This window comes from Sardina pilchardus, chromosome 10, assembly GCF_963854185.1.
Source record: "Sardina pilchardus chromosome 10, fSarPil1.1, whole genome shotgun sequence".
NCBI classification, from domain to species: domain Eukaryota; kingdom Metazoa; phylum Chordata; class Actinopteri; order Clupeiformes; family Clupeidae; genus Sardina; species Sardina pilchardus.
In genome coordinates, this window is record NC_085003.1 from 25693201 (window position 1) to 25714161 (window position 20961).

At 44.2% G+C, this 20961-nt stretch overlaps 2 protein-coding genes across 2 annotated transcripts in view; one reads left to right on the plus strand and one right to left on the minus strand.

Moving 5' to 3' along the window:
- The window catches only part of zcchc14 (zinc finger, CCHC domain containing 14), a 24955-nt gene extending 17949 nt beyond the window's left edge, over positions 1-7006 (plus strand). The window contains 8 exon segments of the mRNA XM_062546501.1: positions 1-184; positions 927-1015; positions 2727-2839; positions 3122-3268; positions 4553-5121; positions 5153-5333; positions 5336-5776; positions 6289-7006. The exon segment at positions 1-184 is cut by the window's left edge and continues 318 nt beyond it. Coding sequence (XP_062402485.1) covers positions 1-184; positions 927-1015; positions 2727-2839; positions 3122-3268; positions 4553-5121; positions 5153-5333; positions 5336-5776; positions 6289-6344 — 1780 coding nt within the window. The 3' untranslated portion in view covers positions 6345-7006.
- A 4013-nt stretch (positions 7007-11019) lies between these two features.
- On the minus strand, positions 11020-20603 carry map1lc3b (microtubule-associated protein 1 light chain 3 beta). Its single transcript, XM_062547307.1, has 4 exons — positions 20410-20603; positions 17457-17512; positions 13306-13412; positions 11020-12823 (listed from the first exon to the last, which is right to left on the minus strand). The coding sequence occupies exons 1-4, from the start codon at positions 20447-20449 to the stop codon at positions 12649-12651; spliced, it is 378 nt and encodes a 125-aa protein (XP_062403291.1). The 5' UTR covers positions 20450-20603; the 3' UTR covers positions 11020-12648.
- Positions 20604-20961: the final 358 nt, after the last annotated feature.

Sequence of the window (20961 nt, forward strand, 5' to 3'; positions counted from 1 at the left end):
GCCGCATGCGTACTCGCAGGCGCAGGCCCAGCAGCAGATGCAGATGCAGATACAGCTGCAGCCCCAGCAGCAGCAGCAGCAGCAGCAGCAGGCCAGCCCTGAGCAGAACTGCCTGCTCGACTGGCTGCGGAAACTCCGACTGCACAAGTATTACCCCGTGTTCAAGCAGCTGACCATGGAAGAGGTACGGAGGCTCGGACTGCACCCACAGTCCAGCTCAAAGGGCCCAAGAGTTAATTTACCTGAAGAGCTAATTCACCTGACTTCACTATTATTTCAAAATATTGCATGGAAGGCAGAGGTGTATATCTGTGCCAACCATTCACTTAAACCAGCTGATTCTAATTAGCACAACTCCCTCAGCCAGGTGGAGCAACTAATTGACGAGAGCACCTGTGTTGAGTGCACAGATAGAACCAATACATGATTGGACTTTTACTTTCTGAACCTGGAGTTTTCCAGTGTAATAGCACAGGGACAGTGTATTATACACTACATGCAGGAAAGGCTCTCTGTACGCTCGTTTGTTTCCGGTGGAGCCAGGTGTGTTTGAGCCTGCCGCTATTGGTAATGCAATTAGTGTCTACACGGACCCGGTTGGATGCTGCACCTGGGAATCAGCACGTTACGACAAAGAAAGATTTATACGTGTTGAAATTGTTATTATTAGTTGAACAAGATATTCCGTGTCAGAGTGGAAGATTTAACCAGCATAATATAACAGAAGATGCCGTCCACCGGAAATAAATGAGTGTACAGGAAGAGCCTTTTGTGCACCTAGGCTATTGGAGGCTGTTCAATTTTGTGATATAGACACTTACACCCGCACGCGCCTCTTGGTGTCTTTGTTTTTTTCAGTCACACACACTCTCACACACACACTCACTCTCGCTCACTTTCACACTCATCTCTCCCAACTCTCTCAGTTTCTTGCTCTCACCGAGGAGGACCTGAACAAATACGACTTGACGCAGGGTGCCAAGAAGAAATTGAAAACGCAGCTGGAACTGCAGAAGTGAGCACTGCACTCAACACACACTCACACACACACACACACACACACACACACACACACACACACACACACACACACACACACACACACGGGCAAGCACTCACACTCACACCTACACAAAATATCATAACTTTCTAGGACAAGAAGAGTAGTAGTACCTACAATAACAGCAGCCCTCCCAGCAATAACACGTGGACACACACCCACACAAATACACATGCATGCACGCACGCACATACAGGCACACACACACACACACACACACACACACATACAGGCACACACACACACACACACACACACACACACACACACACACACACACACACACACATACAGGCACACACACACACACACACACACACACACACACACACACACACACACACACACACACACATATATACACACAGACACACACTCACATTCACCCCCCCAACACACACACACAAAATATCATAACTTTCTAGGACAAGTAGTAGTACCTACAATAAGAGCAGTCCTCCCTGCAATAACACCAATAACACGTGGACACACACCCACACAGATATGCACGCACGCACGCACACACACACACACACACACACACACACACACACACACACACACACACACTCTCTCTCTCTCCCTGTCCCTTGCACTCCCTATCTCTGTGCATCACATAAGCATAAACGTGAGGAGGATTGTTCTGTTAATGGTGGTTGGTCTGGTTAAGTCTCATTAACCATTAACAGGGGTGGCCCCAACCGATCCTGGGCCACAGCGGTGGATGGTTAACCTGCTTCCCCTGATTACTTCCTGCAGATTAGATATACTCCCTCTAAGAGCTCTGTTGTGAGTGTGTGTTACCAGTGGAAAACTTGCACAATGCAATGTCTCTCGCTCTCCTGGAAGAAAAACACGAGATGCAGATTTGTTTTTTTCCGTTGGCCTGTTGGAATTTCCAGACAGATAGATGTAGCGATAGGTCACTCTCGGAATCCCAGGCAGCAGAAGAAACGTGGACTTGCGTCCACGTCATAAACACAAAGAGTCGGCCATCTAGCTCCGCTCCACACACATACAAGAGCACGCACGCACGCACGCACGCACACACGCACAGAGAGACGTCATAAATACACACACAAGCAAACACACACACACACACACACACACACACACACACACACACACACACACACACGTCATGTATCTCTGGTCCATGTCAAACTGAAATATTTATGATCTGTACATTTTTCACTTCTACATTATTCAAATGTGGTAGATGATTGTGTGTTTTATGGTCCATGCATACAGACCCTGTCTGAAATGTAGATTGAGGTAGTCTGCATCACGTAAACCCATATTCAGTTGTGAAAAGAACACAGACAGCAAACAGAGTGATGCCAACAGGCAGCTGAATGAGCATATACTGTATTTCTCATTGTATATGTTGTCTGTGTTGTTTTTGTTGTTGAATATGGGTTAAATATATATAATTCACAGATTATCACATTCTGGTTTTATTTACGTTTTACAGTGTTCCAACTTTTTTGGAAATGGGATTGTATTTTATTATGTTTGTGTGTGTGTGTGTGTATTTCAGAAATGTCACCTGTCCAATTTGTGTCCTTATGTAATATTTATTCTTAATTGTGTACACAAATAAAGAATGTGTGTGTGTGTGTGTGTGTGTGTGTGTGTGTGTGTGTGTGTGTGTTTGTGTGGACAGAGAGAAGAGGTATGTGGTTTCGCAATTCCCAGTGTCCTGCGGTGGAGTTGCCAGAGTTACTCCTTCCAGCCATGTCAGCCCCTTGACACACACACACTCCAGTGCCAATACAGGTATGACACACACACACACACACACACACACACACGCATACGTTCAGGAATTGATTTAATACATTCAAGACAAGACACTCCTACACAATCTGTAATTATTCTATTTCTACTTGACTTTATTTTACTTTACTTTACTTTACTTTGCCATTATCTCTCCTTTTAGGTTTTATCTAAAATGTATAAAATCATTTATATAAAATCCATGAAATGGCCTCTGTGTGTACTATGTGCTACATGGCTAAACTTGCCTTGCTTCTCCCTCTGTTGTGTTGTGCGGTGCAGAGCTGCGGGTGGAGGTGGACACCGGCTCGATGTCGGTACCCAGAGACAGCAGCTCCTCCTCGGGGTACTCCAGCGCCCCCAACAGCCCCATGACCCCCCAGAGTAGGGACGCAGCCTCCTTCGACAGGTCCAAAGACCTGCACCGCCGTGAGTGTAGCCACTAACTCTCTATTCTGCTAACATGGCCAAAACCGCTCTTCCGAAACAGATCTCAACCTAATCTGGCACGGATCATCATGCAGTGATGTGTTTGACAAAATGAGATAACTTTTCTTGAGGTTGTAGGTACACGTACTTGGATAGATCAGTCAGTATCTAAATACATTTTATTTTTTGTGCCAAATAGGGGAAATGAGTCAGTACTTCTTTGGGTCAAAGCAGTTCTCAATCAGGGGGCACTGTGGCACAACTTGTTACAGTGCCCATACCATTGTGGGGTTCACAGAGGCCTGGGTCATTTCCCGATCCCACCCCATCTCCCTCTCCACTGTCCTATCCCATTAAATGCAGAAGAATAGATGGATAGATAGATAGATGCAGTAGATAGATAGATAGATTCATAGATAGATTACTTTATTCATCCCCAAAGGGAACTGCAGTGTTACAGCAGCACCATCCAAATCCAATTGGATATAAAGTGTCGGTGCAAGTGGATGTAAGCTGTAAACTGTGCTTTGTCTCTCAGATTAAGACTCTCCTCTCACGGCATAAAGGGGACCTTGTTACAGCCAAGTTGAAGCAACCTCCAGCTGAAAACACTCTGATAATGTTACAGAGCTTTTGCAACATCCTTCTCTCAACAACTCTAGGGGCTCAAGTGTACTTCTAGGCACAGAGCCAGCTCTATTAATCAACTTATGAAGTTTTTTGGTGTCAATTGCTCTGATAGTGGTGCCAGATGGCTGCACATTTGTGAAAAAAAGTGACTGTATTGTAATAATATTTAATAATAAAAAAGAGAAAAAAGTTCTCAATCTCTGTAAGCGGAAAGACTTTCTCAATCTCTGTCATCAGAAAGACTTGTGAGAAACTTCACTTCAGATACTTTAAAGAAAAAAGCACAGAACTGAGGCTCATCTTTAGAAATACAAAAAGCCTTGACTAAACACTGGCTACTGGCTGTATGACTGAGGTGTTAAGCGGCATTCACACCAAGAATGATAACGATAACTATAACCATAATGATAAAAGCTCCCATACTGAGAAACGATAATGATAAGTCTCTCCTCGTGTTAATGAATGTGATGGTTAAAATATGATGGGTTCTGATTGGCTGATCGCTTTGAAAGGGATCCCCAACGATATCGTTATGGCTATAGTTTATGTGTGAACGTCGTCATTCATATTAACAAGAGCGATATTTGTTTATAGTTATCATTATAGTCATCGTTCTTTGTGTGAACGGCCCATTATTCCTTTTCTTTTGCTCAGGTGGAGAGGCTGTGCTGGACCTGAGCGACAAGGACCGGACGGTTGCCGGCCGACCGACCGCGCAGGTGCTGCCCGTGCAGAACGACCCCGGCTCATCGCTCAACCTCCCACCTCCGCTGGCCCTCGGGCGACCCCTGGCGTCGCCGCGGAAACCCCGACCCCCGCCGCTGTGCGCGGACGATCGACGACCCGCGGGGGTGGTGTTGGGGGGGGCGTCCCGTCTGGAGAGCCTGTTCCCCAGCCTGAGCCTGGAGGTGGGCCACCACCCCCCCGTCAGCGGCATGCTGCGCTCCCCGCCGGGGCTCATGGTGGAGACCAGCTCGGCCCTCACGGCCACCTCCAACACCCTGCACCACGTCTCGCACCCGGCGCTCCACCTGCAGCTGTCTCCCTCCCTGCCCACGCGCGGCGGAGGCAGCAGTGGTGCTGGCAGCGGACACCCGTACCCCTTCGTCCTCTCCTCCTCCTCGTCTTCCTCCTCCTCCTCCTCCGGCTCCTCCTCCTCGTCCGCGTCCTCGCTGGCCTCCTCGTACTCCTCGTCCAAGTCCTCCTTCCCCGCGGCGGCGGCGGCGGCGGCGGCGGCGGCCGGCGGGGTTGCCATGGCGACGGCGAGCAGCATCCCCATGGTGGCCGTGCCCGGCAACGCCTACTGCGCCAGCAACGCGTCGGGCCTGGCGCCGAGCACCAGCCCCTCGTCCTCTGAGGCGTCCTGCTACGGCGTGTCCTCTTCCTCCTACTCGGCCCCGCCGTCCTCCTCCTCCTCGTCCTCCTCCTCGTGCGTGTGCGTGTGCAGCTCGTGCGGCTGCAGCGGGAACTGCGGCTCGTACGCGGCGTTGCCCACCAGCTACGCCGGCTACTTCCCCCACCCGTTCTCGGGCACGTCGGTCTTCACCCTGGGCCCGCTGCTGCACCTCAGTCCCCTGCTGACAGGGGGCGCTGCGGCGCCGGCGCCCTTCTCCTACCCCGTGGTCGCCCCGCCGCTCTACAACAGCAGCCTGGCTCATGACGCGCAGCAGCAGCAGCAGCAGCAGCAGGGGCTGGTCCTCCCACCCATGCAGGGGTTTTTGGGGGGCGGCGGGGGGAACGTCTATCAGCCCCATGGGATGCTGGGTAATGGAGGCAACCTGAAAAAGGGGGGCGGGAACGTCTCGTGTTACAACTGCGGCGTGAGCGGCCACAGAGCACAAGACTGCAAACAGCCACCCATGGACTCCGCCCAGCAAGGTGTGTCATTAATGTCAATCGGGGGATTCGACTTGATGTAGCCGTCTTTAGACGACTGCAAACGGGATTATTTCTGAGATTCTGATACATTTTCAACCATGGCGTATGGTATGCATACGTTTTCATGTTTGAAAACGTATCAGAATCTCAGAAATAATCAGGTTTGCAGTCATCTTAAGACGGCTACATCGGCAAGTCGAATCCCCCTAATAATGCTATTTTATTCAGCAGGCATACCCGTGTTTGTGGTTTACTTTTTTTTATTAAATAGGGTTGCCTTGGTGGATGGTATAATTCTATTATAGTAGGGGAGCCTGTGTGTAAAGTATACTGTTTGCCTGTGTTTATCATATGCTTCTTTGTTGAGTAGGGGTGCCTGTGTTTATCATATGCTTCTTTATTGAGGAGGGGTGTCTGTGTTTATCATATGCTTCTTTGTTGAGTAGGGGTGTCTGTGTGTATAGTATGCTTCAGTATTGAGTCACTGACCGTCCTGTTTTCCTGTGTTCCAGGCACGTTTCGGCTGAGGTATGCCCCTCACACCGACAGCCAAGACTCAGGAGACTAAACCAGGTTACAGCCAGGGCTGGTGCCAAGACTCAGAGCTGAAGTGCATAGTGATGGATACATGCAAAAAGCCCGAAACACTCCCAAATTCTCAATGATTTCAGAACAGAAAAGTCTAGTCTCTAAAAGGTCTACTTTGATTTCAATCGATTTACAACTGCACTTCAGAAGTGTTCAGAAGTGTTGCAATTTTTGCACACGCTTGTTCTCTATGATCCTTCCATACCAACAACAACAAGGAGAATACTAGAACCTCTACAGGTTTGGGTCAGTGGTCATCTCTATCAGCTTTCCCCATAGAACCTCTGCAGGCTGGATCAGTTGGTGACCTCTTATCAATGTCCTCTATTGAGATCTCTACAGACTGGACCTTTGGTCACGTTTATCAACTTCCTCTGAATTTATGTTTATCTGGGGGAAGAGGAGAAGATAGACACATCCAGGATGTGCTCTTCTTTTTGGGAGTCTGTTTTGCTTGTGCGTGTGATCTTTTTTTCTTCAGGGAAAGAAACTGAAGCTTTCAGACACTCCTTCTCCCCCACTCAGGTCGGAAATCTCATGAACTGAGCATGATCCTCACTCCAAGAAACCATGCTGACTCTGGGAAGGAGACAGACGCAGCATACAGTGGCCATTTTGTTTTGTTTCTCTGACTGGAATAGATCTGCACCGTCAAATCAAGACTTTTTTTGTATTGGAATGGGAGGGTGGGGGGGTTTAATACTGTCCTCATTCAATAAGTTGCCAAGTAATATCACAAGACGCCAGACTGCCATTCTTCTGTGATTCCTTCTGCGTTGACAGGGTAGTTTTTGGGCCTGAGAAGGAATCGACAGAGATTTCTTTATTATGACTGAGCAGTACTGAGACTCTTCCTTGTCTTTTCCCCCCTTTTTTTTCTCATTGTCATCATGTTTTACATGTTATTTCTTCAGGTGTCTGAAATACTTTTAAAAGATTTTAGAATCATTTATATATTTGTAAATGTCATAATCTGCCAGTCAAATGACATATAGCACTTGAATTCAAGAAAAAAAAAACTATTAATTTTGAGAAAATACCTTGTACTGCCCTGGTCCCTCTGAGGGAAAGGGTGACTAGTGCAGTGTTGTGTTGCGCACACAGCTACAGGGGACTGGAGTGTTTCATCCACTTCCTGTTGCTGAGGTGTGCCCGCCTTTTAAGAGGATTGTTGTCCAGTCCTATCAAGTGAATGTGTATGTGTATGTGAGGGACGAACTAGGGTTGAGTGACATCTTGAAAGCACTTTTTTTTTTAATCCAATCAGAGTGTGTCTTGGTTGTTTGTAATTGTGGGCCAGCAGGTTCTGGCCCTATATGAGATATAGTATTTTATATCAAGATTTTGTTGAAGGGATTTGTCACACATTGCATTTATAGTGCTTTTGATAGGGCTTCTCATGTGCCTACAAATGTAAAAAGTAAAGAGCTGGAGGGATACAGTGTTGTCTCTTCAGAAACATTCAGACATAAAAGCTACACTCATCACTTCATCCCTTCAGAATGACCATGAAAGATTGTGTGAGGTATCACATAGGAGGTGACGTAGGTTTCGGCACGTTTTATCACCTCACAATTCAACAAGCAACATTTCAACAGGACTTCAACATATCATGGAATGTATGGCCATAAAATGCCCAGAGTATTGACACGGTGTGGCCCTGAATCTGTCATAGGAATGCTTTAAAAGTGATGTTCCTCTAGCCTGGCTGAAAAAAAACCTTTACATTTCCAAGAGACATAACCAACGATGAAATTAAACTGAAATTGGCATGATAAGCTCTCACCGAATCCTTTGGAAGCACATCCAATAGAGGTTTATAAATGTAGTTGTTTACTCAATTTAAAAGAAACTATATGTTGGCGTTGTTTAATACTGACAGCACCAGTGGAGCCATTGGTTATGCCCAAGGGGCGCCAACGGAGCTCCTCTATTTGTCATCGTATAAAGCCCGCCCCATACCAGATAATCGGTTGTGATTGGTTCCTGGGATTTCTGTGGCTTAGTGTGTTGCCAGATGGATCTGCCAGAGCAAATTCAAACTGCAGTGGGATTCATCTGATGCCCAAGGCCAATGGCCCTGTATTGTCATGCCTTCTTGTTTGTGTTTTTGAGCATTTTGCCTTTTGTTTTTTTTCTGACTACAATATGTGTGTCATTTGAAAGCAGTCAGTAACCCCATAACCCTTGAGGCAAAATGCAATGGAAACCAGAAAATACAGAGAAACACACAATCACACAATTGTCATAGGTATAAAGGCAACTCTGTTTACAAGTGTAAACACTCCATTGTTAATGTTGAACTATTTTCTGTCATATTCCATCATATCTACTTCAGTACATTTTCTCAGATGTTACTTTGGTTGGCAGCTGCTGCAATCAGCTCTGTTGGTGCGGTGTGGCTGTATTGCACCTTTTACAGAAAATAACTGCATTACTTTAAGTGTCAAAGCTGCAGTATCATCAGAGTATCACAATTGCAGTTTTGGAGTATTTGCCGTTCTTATGCAGGAAAAGCAGTATTTTGGACACAAAAAAACTGCACATTACAGTGCTTTACTGCAGAAATGCAGTATCTGGAACATGAAAATACTACTGTACTGCACTGCATCATAGCATAACTGTAGTTATTTTTTTTGTAAGGGACTCTGATACCAGATAGGTACACTTCAAACCAGCTTGTCAGCTAGACACAAATCAAACCTGAGGTATTAACATGTGGAGTGATCCAAGTACAGGTGGAATCTAACAAGCTTTTACGGGTGAGCTGGAGTTGCTGAAACTTTACAGGAATAACCATCAGTACAAATGATTGCTGCAAGCAGACTGACTGCTAGCAACTTGTGACCGAAATGAAAGGCATAGTCAGGTGTATCTGTCTGTAGTCTTAGCAGGTGACGATGTGATGTGTAGACTTCAACCGTAGTTGGCTACTCAGAGTTTGTGGTTTGTAACTATGAGCTAACTGGTGTTGGTTGAATTGTAGCAGATTATAGCAAAACATTTGTTGTTACTTCAAAATCAATTTCACACTCTGAACAGTGTTGCCTGCTGGTTTGGTGCAGCAAGATGTAACAGAGATCAAGTGTGTCTTTGGAGAAGGGGTGCTCGTATGAACGAGGTACAGTAGGTGGGGCTGTGGACAGTTTGAAGCAGGGCCTAAAAGTTGGTGCTATGTCCCTCTATTGCGTGATTGTAACAGAAACCTTTAGGCTTCTAAGGCTTTGAGTCACTTCGGCAGAAACTCCAGCTCTCATTCCTGAGGTAGCAGATTTAACCACAGTAAAGGGCATACTTTCACGCACGTGTACACTTTGATCATTTGTGAAGCCAGTCTCTGAATTAATGCTATGTGATGGTATACAGTCCTATGTAGATTGTCACAGAGCCAAGACAGCAATAAACTACACATCCTCATCCTCTGATGCTCAGTTTAGGTTTTCACCCTATGAGATTATGGTCGCACTGCACTGTGCAGTGCACTCTGGGACATGTAGTCAGCAATACTCTGGTTGTGCTTTCTGAGCGTTTAGCCTTGATGACCAAGCTTTTTCTCTCCAAATCTGCGGGTCAGTTCATTCAGTACCAGTCAAGTATTTCTTAGCCTTGTGTCCAAGATTCTACCAGAGGTGTAAAAGTCTGGCTTCAGAAAGTAAAAGTTTGGCTTCAGAAAGTAAAAGTCCTACCATGTATTGGTTCTGGGCACTTAACACATGTGAATTCAGTAATTAGCTCATATGCCTGGCTGAGGAGTATTTAATCAGCTGGAATCAGCTGGTTTAGGGAATAGTTGGAGAAAATATCATCAGGACTTTTAATGTTTTGAAGCCAGACTTTTACACCACTGGATTCTACTTGGTATGGGCACTCAGAATATTCACTATTTTTACAGCTTTCTTTACTGCCATATCATAATGTGTCTTAACTCTGACAACATTTAAAAACAAAACGTTTTTGAACTAGGATTAAAATTGTTCATTGTTCTCCTTTGTTTTTAAACCATAGGAATGAAACATTTTCACTTAGCATCTAATGTTATGAATGTCGTGGATTTATGCACTTTCATATTGCATTATATTCCGACATCATCTGATTCATTGGAGCTGATTCAACAGCAAACCCTCCGGAGCGTTAAGGCCAGTACAGGCCTCTCTTAGAGCATCCAGGACAGCTTCAGGACGAAAGCCGATAGCTATGCTATGCATGCTGCATTATCTTCTCCTGCTTTAAATCATTTTGAACAACATGGTTTGCCATGACAATGAAATGTATTCTTCAAATGTTCTGTGTTGTTTTGTCCTTTCACCTTTTTTTTTTGTATTTATCGGTAATAAAAGGTAAAAACAGTGGGTTTCGTAAACTATTTGGAATTAAGAACATGGAAAATAAAGCAATGACTTTTTTCAGATGTAATTTTGATACTGTTGTCTGGATTATGTTTACTATCTCAGGTACAAAGATACATTTCAACACACAGATACCTAAGCAACAACCCCACCCACCTTAAGTCTGAGGCACCAACCCCTTTTGAGTTAGTGGGGAAGGGAAACATATCTGTAAAATAAATTAAATGAAATAATCTTGGGCACATTGTGCTGTTCGCAGTTGACAGCACACAGGACTGACATGGGGACACATTCAAGACCACACAGGCATATTTGTAATATTATTTTATTGTTTAAAATATCAACAAAAATACAAGAAAAAAAAGTTGTATAATATTGCTGAAAGCCTGAAGCCTTTCCCTCAGACTGTGCTTTGTTAATTCCAGACTGTACTTTAATATATGGATTCATCTTTACACATAAAACATGAACAACCATTTAAATAAAAACAAAGATGAATAGCTGATAACTGCTTAAAGATAAAAATGCTTGTAACTTTTTTTTTTAAACAATTACTTAAGAGATAATGAGAAAGTGGGAGAGCACACAAGGACATAATAAAGCCACATGACCCTTGAAACACCATCCTCTCAACGTGCATTCTAATGACCTTTGAACTTCTCCAAGGGTGTCACAACATGGCCCTGGAGACGTGGTTCAGAGACAGAATAACACCAGGCCCATATTCTACTGCCACCTTCATCATCATTATTATTATTATTATAAGAAACCACACCTCATCATTCCCACATTCACTCACACATTTCTGACATTACAGTTTTTTTTCTTTATGTCAATGTTTTTCTTCAATCTTGCGCTGTCTGCATTTACATTAAAAAGCGTCTCACTACAATCTGAGCAGGCATAAAAGAGCTTAGCTTTTTTTTTTTTATTTATCTTTTTTTCCCCCGTAAGAAACCCGAGTATTCCCCCTTTAGGTGAGGAGACACTCTTGAAGGAACTGTACAAGGCAGGATACTTAGATGATTGTGAAACCGGAAAATCCCAGAATCTCTAATTCTTTGACCTCACTTAACAACACAGAGGACACCAAAAACACTCTGGAGTCCTCAGGGACCACTACTGTATCTGTGTGTATGTGTGTGTGTGTACATATGTACGTACACACACACACAATATGTATGCATGCTATTAGCAAATAGACTTTCAACTAAAATAAAGCTATGGCTAAAATGAACTACCCCCTCCCCATTTCTCATTAAAGTATGAATGAATGGTGATTGTGGGGGGTCAAGCCCACTGTGTCCGTTTCTGATTGGTCTTCCGTTAGCCTTGGCGGACAGCTGATTGGTCACATCAACAGCTTAATAGTGAGACTAACGGCTGATTGGTCATGGCTTTGATCGGTCAGTGTCAGGGCATCTACTTTGAACAGCAGGCTTCACTCGAGGCCGCGGCGATCCAGCTAACACAAACACACACAGACACGCAACACGCACGCGCACGCACAAACTGATTTCAAGTAGAAAACACACACGTTGAACTACCTCTGAACACCTGACCAATGAGCAGCGGTGGGCGGGTCCCCTGCGCTCCAGTCAAATCACCACTCACACCACACCCTGGTCAGCTCACCTACTAAACAGGATGGATGGGCGATACTAGGGCCAGTAATGACTCTCTCGTCTATATGAGGATCTATGAGCAGCACTTGGGGGTGGAGGTGGAGGTGGGGGGCAGTTAAGACGGAGTAATAAGCTGAAGATGGGAATGTTTTTTTTTTGGGGGGGGGGGGGGGGGGGTCTGGTGGGGAACACCAGTGGGTTGGGTATACAGCTGATAGAGGTGAGATTGAGGTGGGGGTGGCATACATGGGAATGAGGCGGCGACAGTCATACTCTTGTCCTGATGGCAGCCGGGAGGCCACCGGGGGGGGTTCTAGTGTGTGTGCGAGGCTCCGAACGTCTCCTGCGAGGCGTATACCATGTAGAGGAAGCCGTCCTCGTCGCGCTCGCGCTCGTACACCTCGGAGATGGCCGTGCACACGGACACCATGCTGTGGCCGTTCACCAGCAGGAAGAAGGCCTGGTTGGAGTTGAGCTGCAGGCGCCTCCTAGTGGTCACAAGCAAGCAAAACACAAACACACACACACAGAGTCAGGTGAGGAAGGCTTGTCATACTACTCTCTAGGAGAGGAAGCTAAACTAAAACTCAACTCAACTGGGTTAACTCAGATGGCTAATACAAGGGGCAAGTAGGGCAATCATGTGATGCTATATGGAGGACAAGACAACAGATATAACCCTGTGTACACTATCGATACACTCAACATGTCTCATGAGGTCACTGGATGATGATACAAATCTACCTTAGAGGGAAAATTAAATCAATACATTCATTGATATTTCCACACAATGTTTGGGTCATGCATCAACTGAATATCAATATATGGGGATACTGCATCTCAGATAACTTAACTCCAAACTGAGATGGGGAAGTGTCTCATATCTAGTATGATAAGGTGTTCTGTCTGATTACCGGGGACCTGTCTGGGCAGGTCCCCGGTAATATAACGTTGAAGGCAGTCAGGTCACCTGATGATCTTGATGAGTTCGCTCATGTTGACGTGATCCGGTACCAGGAACTTTGTCTTGTCCAGAATGGGCAGCTGTTTCTCCCCCTTATACCTCTCAATAATGACCTGCGGGGAAAACAAACACTCACTAGTCAATAACACCTCCTCAGAGAGCCTCCTTCATAGCTACAGGCTAACTGGTCAAACCTACTTTCAGTGAATTATACTTAAGCTGGGCTAACAGTGTCACACTGGGCTATTGCATGCATAGAGACATAAATTCTCGTATCGAAATAAGATAATGCCCCTGCCCCCCCCCAAAAAAAACAAACAAACAAACAAACAAACATTGCATGTTCCTATAAATAAAAATAAACATGATGTCAACAATCCAATGAGGGCCTATGGGACCAGGTCTATCTGGCTGCTCTCAGTCAGAAGTGGGAGAGGTGGAATATGAGAGCGGTATGGAAGGAGCAGGACGCAGAGGCTGAACGGCAGATGGTGGGCAGGGAGGACACCCGATCCTCCGGCGCCACCACCGCGCCCACGAGCCAGCCGCAACCGACCCGACCCGACCCGACCCGACCCGCTGCCCAGCAGTAGTGGCACATGCGCGCAGAGAAGGCAGAGACTTGTATCCTGCCGTCCCCACCAGAACCACCGCTGGGAAACCAGTCTGTCAAGTTGTGGCATAGCGAGCATTTCTTTTATTCTTTATCGACTGATATTTTATGATGTTAAAGCTTTTTGCACATTTTTTTCAAGCTTAAAACTTTTTATCAGAATTTCAAAAGAGGACCGCAATGGTTCAGATGGTAGAGTAGTGGTCTGACTGTCTGTTAAAGAGCCCTTGAATGCAAATAATTCAAATGTGATGATGGCCGTTCAGATTCAGCATGTAGCATTAGCTCATGTAACTAGTACATTAAAAATGCAAAAACATATAGATTCAATTAAAAAAAAAGTACAAAATGTATTTATGCCTCTCACTGAAAAAATTATACAAAACATATTGTAGAAACACATTCCATTGTCTGGTTGCCATTTCTGTCACATTGCCAGCACCTTGCTCTACCAGTTGCCCATCGCAAGGCAGTCTCAACAACACCATTAACATTTACTATGCAACTGACAAGTGGATTTGCATATTCCTATTTGCATAAATATGCGAATATCCTTACTCTGAAATTCCCAATACACGTCACTAGACACTAGTCCTGAACACCCAGAGGGCAGGACACCCTGAGCTGAACCCCAGGTACTATTTGAGCTCACTACAAGCTGACTGGGAGATGAGAGACTCTTGTCAGAGGCTGATAACCCCAAAGCACAAAAGGAATCATACAGTGTGTATTATGTATAATGAGTGTGTTGTGCAGATATATTAATTTCAATATATTCGTTTTAACAATCATTTATTACATTTTATTTAAAACTAGAAAAGCACTCAGAGAGCGCAGACCTCTGCCTGTATTGTTCCTCCTAGGTTGTCACACATTTGAACCTAAACTATTCCGATCACCACCATGTGGCCATACCATGCCATTACACCACTAAGCGAAACACATAAACAGCTCCGGAATCCCGACGGTCTTCCCTGAAAATTTCATCGCAATCCATCCACTACTTTTTGAGCTATCTTAATAACAGAGACAGACAGACAGATAAACAAACAAACAAACATACGCCGGTCCCCGATGAACACATAACCTCCTTGGCGGAGGTAATAATTATATGTATTATTATTTTTTTTTTATCCTGCAGCACTTTGAGCTTTCTTAAATGTAAAGTGTGTTACAAATAATATTATTATTATTATTATGAGTTTTTGCCCTCCATGGAACCAAAAACACAGTTTTAAATGTCTCATGTGTGATGAATAAATGCATAGCGAAATTTTTTTATTTTAAATCTAATTAGATACTGTAGTGTTACGGGTCCGTGTATGCTTCGTTCATTTGATATTCAATTGAGAATCAAAAATCAAAAAATACAAAAATGACTTGTTATTTCATTATGTGTTTATGAATGTGATACGAAGAAGCAATTAACGCTTTGTTTTTCAGACTTTCGATTTCGTGGTCAGATCAAAAGTAGAACATTTGAAAAAATGACTTAGGGACAAAATTGATTTTGATATTTATTTTTTTCCGATTGCTGTGACCCCGGAAATTATTTATTGACTTCCAATTGCCAGCTGCTGCTTCTGTCAGACCAGTCCGAATACAACTTTACCATAGGCTACACAATTTAACCTAAAGACTATGGTTAGCCTATGCTATAGGCTATTTAAACGTCCCCTCAGCTGACAATCTAGGTTTTTCTCATTTGAATTGTTTGCTCTGCTTGTGGTCCACTTTAGCCCATAGCCTATATTTCACATGTCTTTCGTTCGAGTGGTTGTAGTGTAGGCCTAGTGATGGCACAGAAAACTCATGCAGCTGTTGTGAGCAACGCGAGCATGCGCCAAGAAACCAGTGGTTGGTTAGTTTACTGTCTATTGGGAAAAGCAGACATAGGCCTACAAACATAACACCGGGGCAATGCTACAGCGGACTTAAACTGCCACCTCGTGGCGATAAGTTGTAATACAATTCAATGAGCGTGAATTAAGTGGCCACTTCTAGGGAATTCCAATGTGCAAAAGAACCGCACTCACTAGTTCGCTATCTTTTTATTCTTTATTGTAGCACCATGCCTAAAAAACAAACGCGTTTCGGCGTCAAGCCGTCCTCAGTGTGTCAACCCACTGTAGCCTACTTCCATGCAATAACATGGCCTGATAGCCTAGGCTACTACAGACTAATCAGGCTACTTCTATAATCATGGAGCAACGATTTGGGCGAATGCAATGTTCAAGAAAACAGGCACGAGAAGGGAGATGATTTTCTGACGATTCAACAATGAAACTGAGTTGCGCAAAGTCGTGCAGTTTCTGGTTTGCCAGACAATAGCCTATTTTATGTTGCTAAAATTGCCAAAAGTCGCTAAAGCTAGCAACAAATAAGTCACTAAATTGGTAACACTGAGCACTGAAAGACCAAGAAAGTGACTTTGAATTGACTTCCAGGTCACAGCAATCGAAAAAAAAAAATATCAAAATCAGTTTGCCCTGAGTCCGTTTTTTAAATGTTCCACTTCTGATCTGACCACGAAATCAAAAGTCTGAAAAACAAAGCGTTATTTTCTTCTTCGTATCACATTCATAAACAAATAATGAAATAACAAGTCATTTTTTTTATTTTGGTTCTTAATTGAATATCAAATGAACGAAGCATACACGGACCGTTACGCCATGTAGGGCTACAATAATTTGTCACAAATTTCACTGGATTTGGGCATTTGAGTCTCTTGTCTTTAGAGTTTTTTTTGTGATCTAAATACAAATAGGCTCCTTGAGCAGGTCTGCATACTTCCATGCAGCTGTGACAGCATTGTGACAGATGAGAGTATGACTCAGAGAACAATTCAGCCCAGCGTAGCGCTAGGAACTCATGACTACAATCGGGAACAAAAACAATGGCAGAGACGCAAATTCACGTGACAAAGAGGCTGACACATGGCACCTTTGTCTATTAGAAACCACTGTGGGACTGAAGTTCCTGTCTTTCTGAAAACAAGGGTAGAACTAAGTTTAAAGAAGCAAAATGGGGAATTTTGTCTGAAATTAATCATCTACTTAAAAAAGGCAAGCCAATACCTTGCACACACCACCAACATTACAGATGGCACTGGTTCAATTATGTATTATACATTCTAACTGTATTTGTTGTTAAGGCCCTTAATACTTTATACAGTCGGTGTGTTCTAAAGCAAAGCACAGAACTACACAGTGCAAAGCCAGTACAGCTAGTGTGAACAACAGGTTTGTTTATCTGGCTTTCATGTGACAATATTGATCAACATTCATTTGAAGATGAAAACAAAAGTGAGTTCTCATTTAAAACATGACTGAGCAAGTGGCAAATTGTTGCTTTAACAGGTTCTACCGATTGGTATCTGACAGGGAGTAGGTGCTATTTGGTTGATGGGAGGTTACAGGAATCTCACTGAGATATAGGTAATAGACACAAGTGAACAGGTGGTATTGGTGTGACTATGTGTAAACAGGTGATGTCAGTTTGTGTGTGTGTGTGTGTGTGTGTGTACATAACAGGTGCTACTGACCGGGATCTTATTGGGGTGCTGCTCCCGTATCTGCCTGACATCATCCACTCGCTGCTCTGTGGGGAAAGAAAAGTTACAGATTATGTCCCCGTGGCAACCACCAGTATTCTACGGTGTAAACTGGACCTCCAGGCGGGTGTATTTTTACACGACCGTCACCTCGGTGTGCAAAAAAGCTCCATTTCTGACAACACTCAGGATAACACTTGAAAACTGACACTCGAGGAGGGCATGCGGCTACCGGAAGCCAAGAGGATCAATTATCAAACACCCACCCACACGGATACTCTGATGCTGGTTTCCTCTGCTGCCGTCTCTCTCTTTCTCATACGTTGCATGTAGTAAGGTGATGACAGTTGTTGCTCTAACCACAGCTTCCTGTGCGACACCTCAGGGTATAATCAGGACAGATAGAGGCACACTGGTGCGGGCCAAAAATGACCTGATGAGACCGCAGCCCGTCACAAGAGACTCTGATCCAGAGTCCTGAGTCAAAGGCTGGGTGTAGACAGATCCCATGATGCCTTCACCTTCCTTTTGTCCCCTTTATTACAATATCAGTAGGCACTGTAATAAAGTTGAGAGACACTGGGCGTTGCAGTGACAAAACAGCGAGTTTATTGCGCTTTTACAAACAACAAAGTGTAAGGTAATGCTGATCAAAGTAATCTCCCTAAGACTGCAGGAGAGCAGCCCTTTTATTCAGCTCTGGCACGCCTCCTACAGGTTTCCAATTAGGACCAATTTGGGAACGTCAGTGTCTGCGGAAAACTGGAAGAACGAAACAACCAGCAGGGGGAAACGGACGAACCTGCAGAGTTCATCACACCTTATACTCCCACAACCGTGTCCCTATGGGGGCAGCTGGAGGTCACTGGTCTGTACTGCTGACAGAGCAACACAGGTGATGGGTTGTAACACGTTGAAAACTTGTCTGTGTTCTACCTTCCTACTTGAATGTTCACGTTAAAAGGGTTTACGGTTTATGACAATTTAAGTGTTTTCATCCACTATTTTGGCTCGTCTCCCCATCCTCCTTCAGGGGCATCTGGGTGTAGATAAGGATGAGAGACACTCAATAATAAACAGATGTTTTTCAAAAGAGGTTGGCCCAGTAATACGTCTCAACATTAAATGCCAGGACACTAAAAAAGTGCAGTGTGTGTGTGTGATCATCGTTATCTTCTATGCTTCACCTGCTTCACTGAAATCTTCTATGCTTCACCTGCACAACTGAACTAGACTATGGACTATAATCACAGGCCATACAACAGCTGCCTTAACAACCAATTCAAAGCCTGCCAACCAAACAAAGCCCTAAGGCAGATGACTAGCAGCAAGGGGGAAAAAAACAAAGTTCAGGTTTACTGGGTTAACGGACATTTGCCATTCACAACTTCCTCTAACCCTGACCCTTTGTTATCCTTAGATGGACTGGGATGTGCATTCTCTTTTGTGAAATGTGTAGAAAGTTATTCTAACATCAATTGAGATAAGTCAGCCTTATCTCTGGATTGTCCCTTGGCCTAACAAGTCCACGTAAAGCACAACAAATCAAAACAAGGAGGGTCTTTGTTTACCTTGGGCTATCCCATCCTTACATGACTCAGCAAGTCAGCATTTGCAAATAAACAAAGCCAAACATTTGCCCCATTCCACAAGGAAGCCTAACAGTTTGATTAGATCATGGACTTCTGAAACTGAGCTACACAACAATCTTGTCATCAATGGCCCATTAGCAACAACAATATGCTATCGGTCATATCCACCTCAACATTCTGTGAAAAGATGAGGAAACTATTAAGGATAGTTTCAATCTCGTGCCAATTCCTGTGACAAATTATAGAAAGCACGTGGGAGCCCCCAATGACGAACTCACGCGCTAGGCTAATATTGCGTAATTTCCGAAGATGACCCACTCGCGGAAACAGTTTCCACCAGGTGCGACTGTTACATTATCAACAGAAACGGTTGATGAATGTAACAATATCATCTTTGTTATCAACACACTTCCCACCTAACAAGGCTACAATGTATCCAGTCGTGTAATTGAGAGGACAAACATGTCTAGCGAGCTTCGTTGTAAAATGTTAACCATTATAATTGGCTACATACCAGCGTCGATGACTAATTTAGTTGCCAGGACACTGAATCTTAACTTTCATTTCACCAGTAGGCCCTGTTCACCTCGCACATCGTCCCCATCCCCCAATCCTGCAGCTCTTCGCTGCTAAACTCGCCTCGCACAGGCCTGTCAGCTTGCCTAGTCTAGCAGCCTGCTGTGCTGAGCATCACAAACACAGAACAGGACGGCAAGGCACCGCATTTATTTTATCCGACCTTAATTTTCATTTGTGTTGAACGCTTGAAGGGCAATAATTGTTAAATCATGAATGGGGTTATATGATTGAGGCTGCTGAACAGGATTACAAAAAGATGACACAGTTACTGGAACATTTGTCATAATTCAGGATTGATTCACTTAATGCTGGATATACATTCGTTGGCACTCATAAACCAACTAATAAGTCAAAGTTAAGGGAATTGAAGAATTAACAAAAGGCTAACGCGTCACTAAAGACCAGTGTAACGTTAGCTAACGTTAACAGCGAGCTCCACAATGTAAACACAAACGCAGCTAGCTTACAACGTTAGCGAGCCAACCCTTTTCAGGGACGGGGCAGACGATTAATTTTATAGCCTAGTTCTTCACCCATCAAGACATTCATCATTAAATATAGTTGGGTTTGGAAAAGTGATATATATGCCACATGAATAAACAACGTTTAGGAAAGACATACAAATGCCATTCTAAATCGTATAAATTCGTCTGAGGGTGAACAGAGTCGTAAACAAGAACTTAAGCTAATGCTAACAACAGAGATGTTAACATTAGCTCGCTAGCTTCGAAGCCAGTGAGAGTTCGATTTTTCAGAAAAGGTGAGGTACATACCGAATGTCCTTCTTTGTTTGAAGGTCTTTTCTGAAGGCATGTTGGTAATTACTTCAAAGAGACAATATTATATTTACAAGCAGCGTGAACACTGGAGATGGGTTAGTCACGAACGCTGTTTACTAAAAGCTGAACTGTTGTCCGTCCCGTGAAGTCTGTCTCACTGCTGAAATCCACCTTCAACAGCAAAACAAACCCGTCAGCTGAGCTCGGACGTCACGGCCTTATCTTTACGTAGCTGCAAGTAGGCCGTTCAAGCCGTACCATAACTAGATGTACCGCATATCGGTACGAATCATGACCACCGCTCAGTCCTGCACATTATCTGCGCAAAAATCATCACGTTTGTCAATTTGTGTGTGTGTGTGTGTGTGTGTGTGTGTTTTGCTTTTGTGTAGGCTACATTATCTCCCTGTGTGTGTGTGTGTGTGTGTGTGTGTGTGTGTGTGTGTGTGTGTGTGTGTGTGTGTGTGTGTGTGTGTGTGTGTGTGTGTGTTGATGGAGTTTTGATGGAGTTGAATGGACACATTGATAAAGTTTAGTTCTTATCTT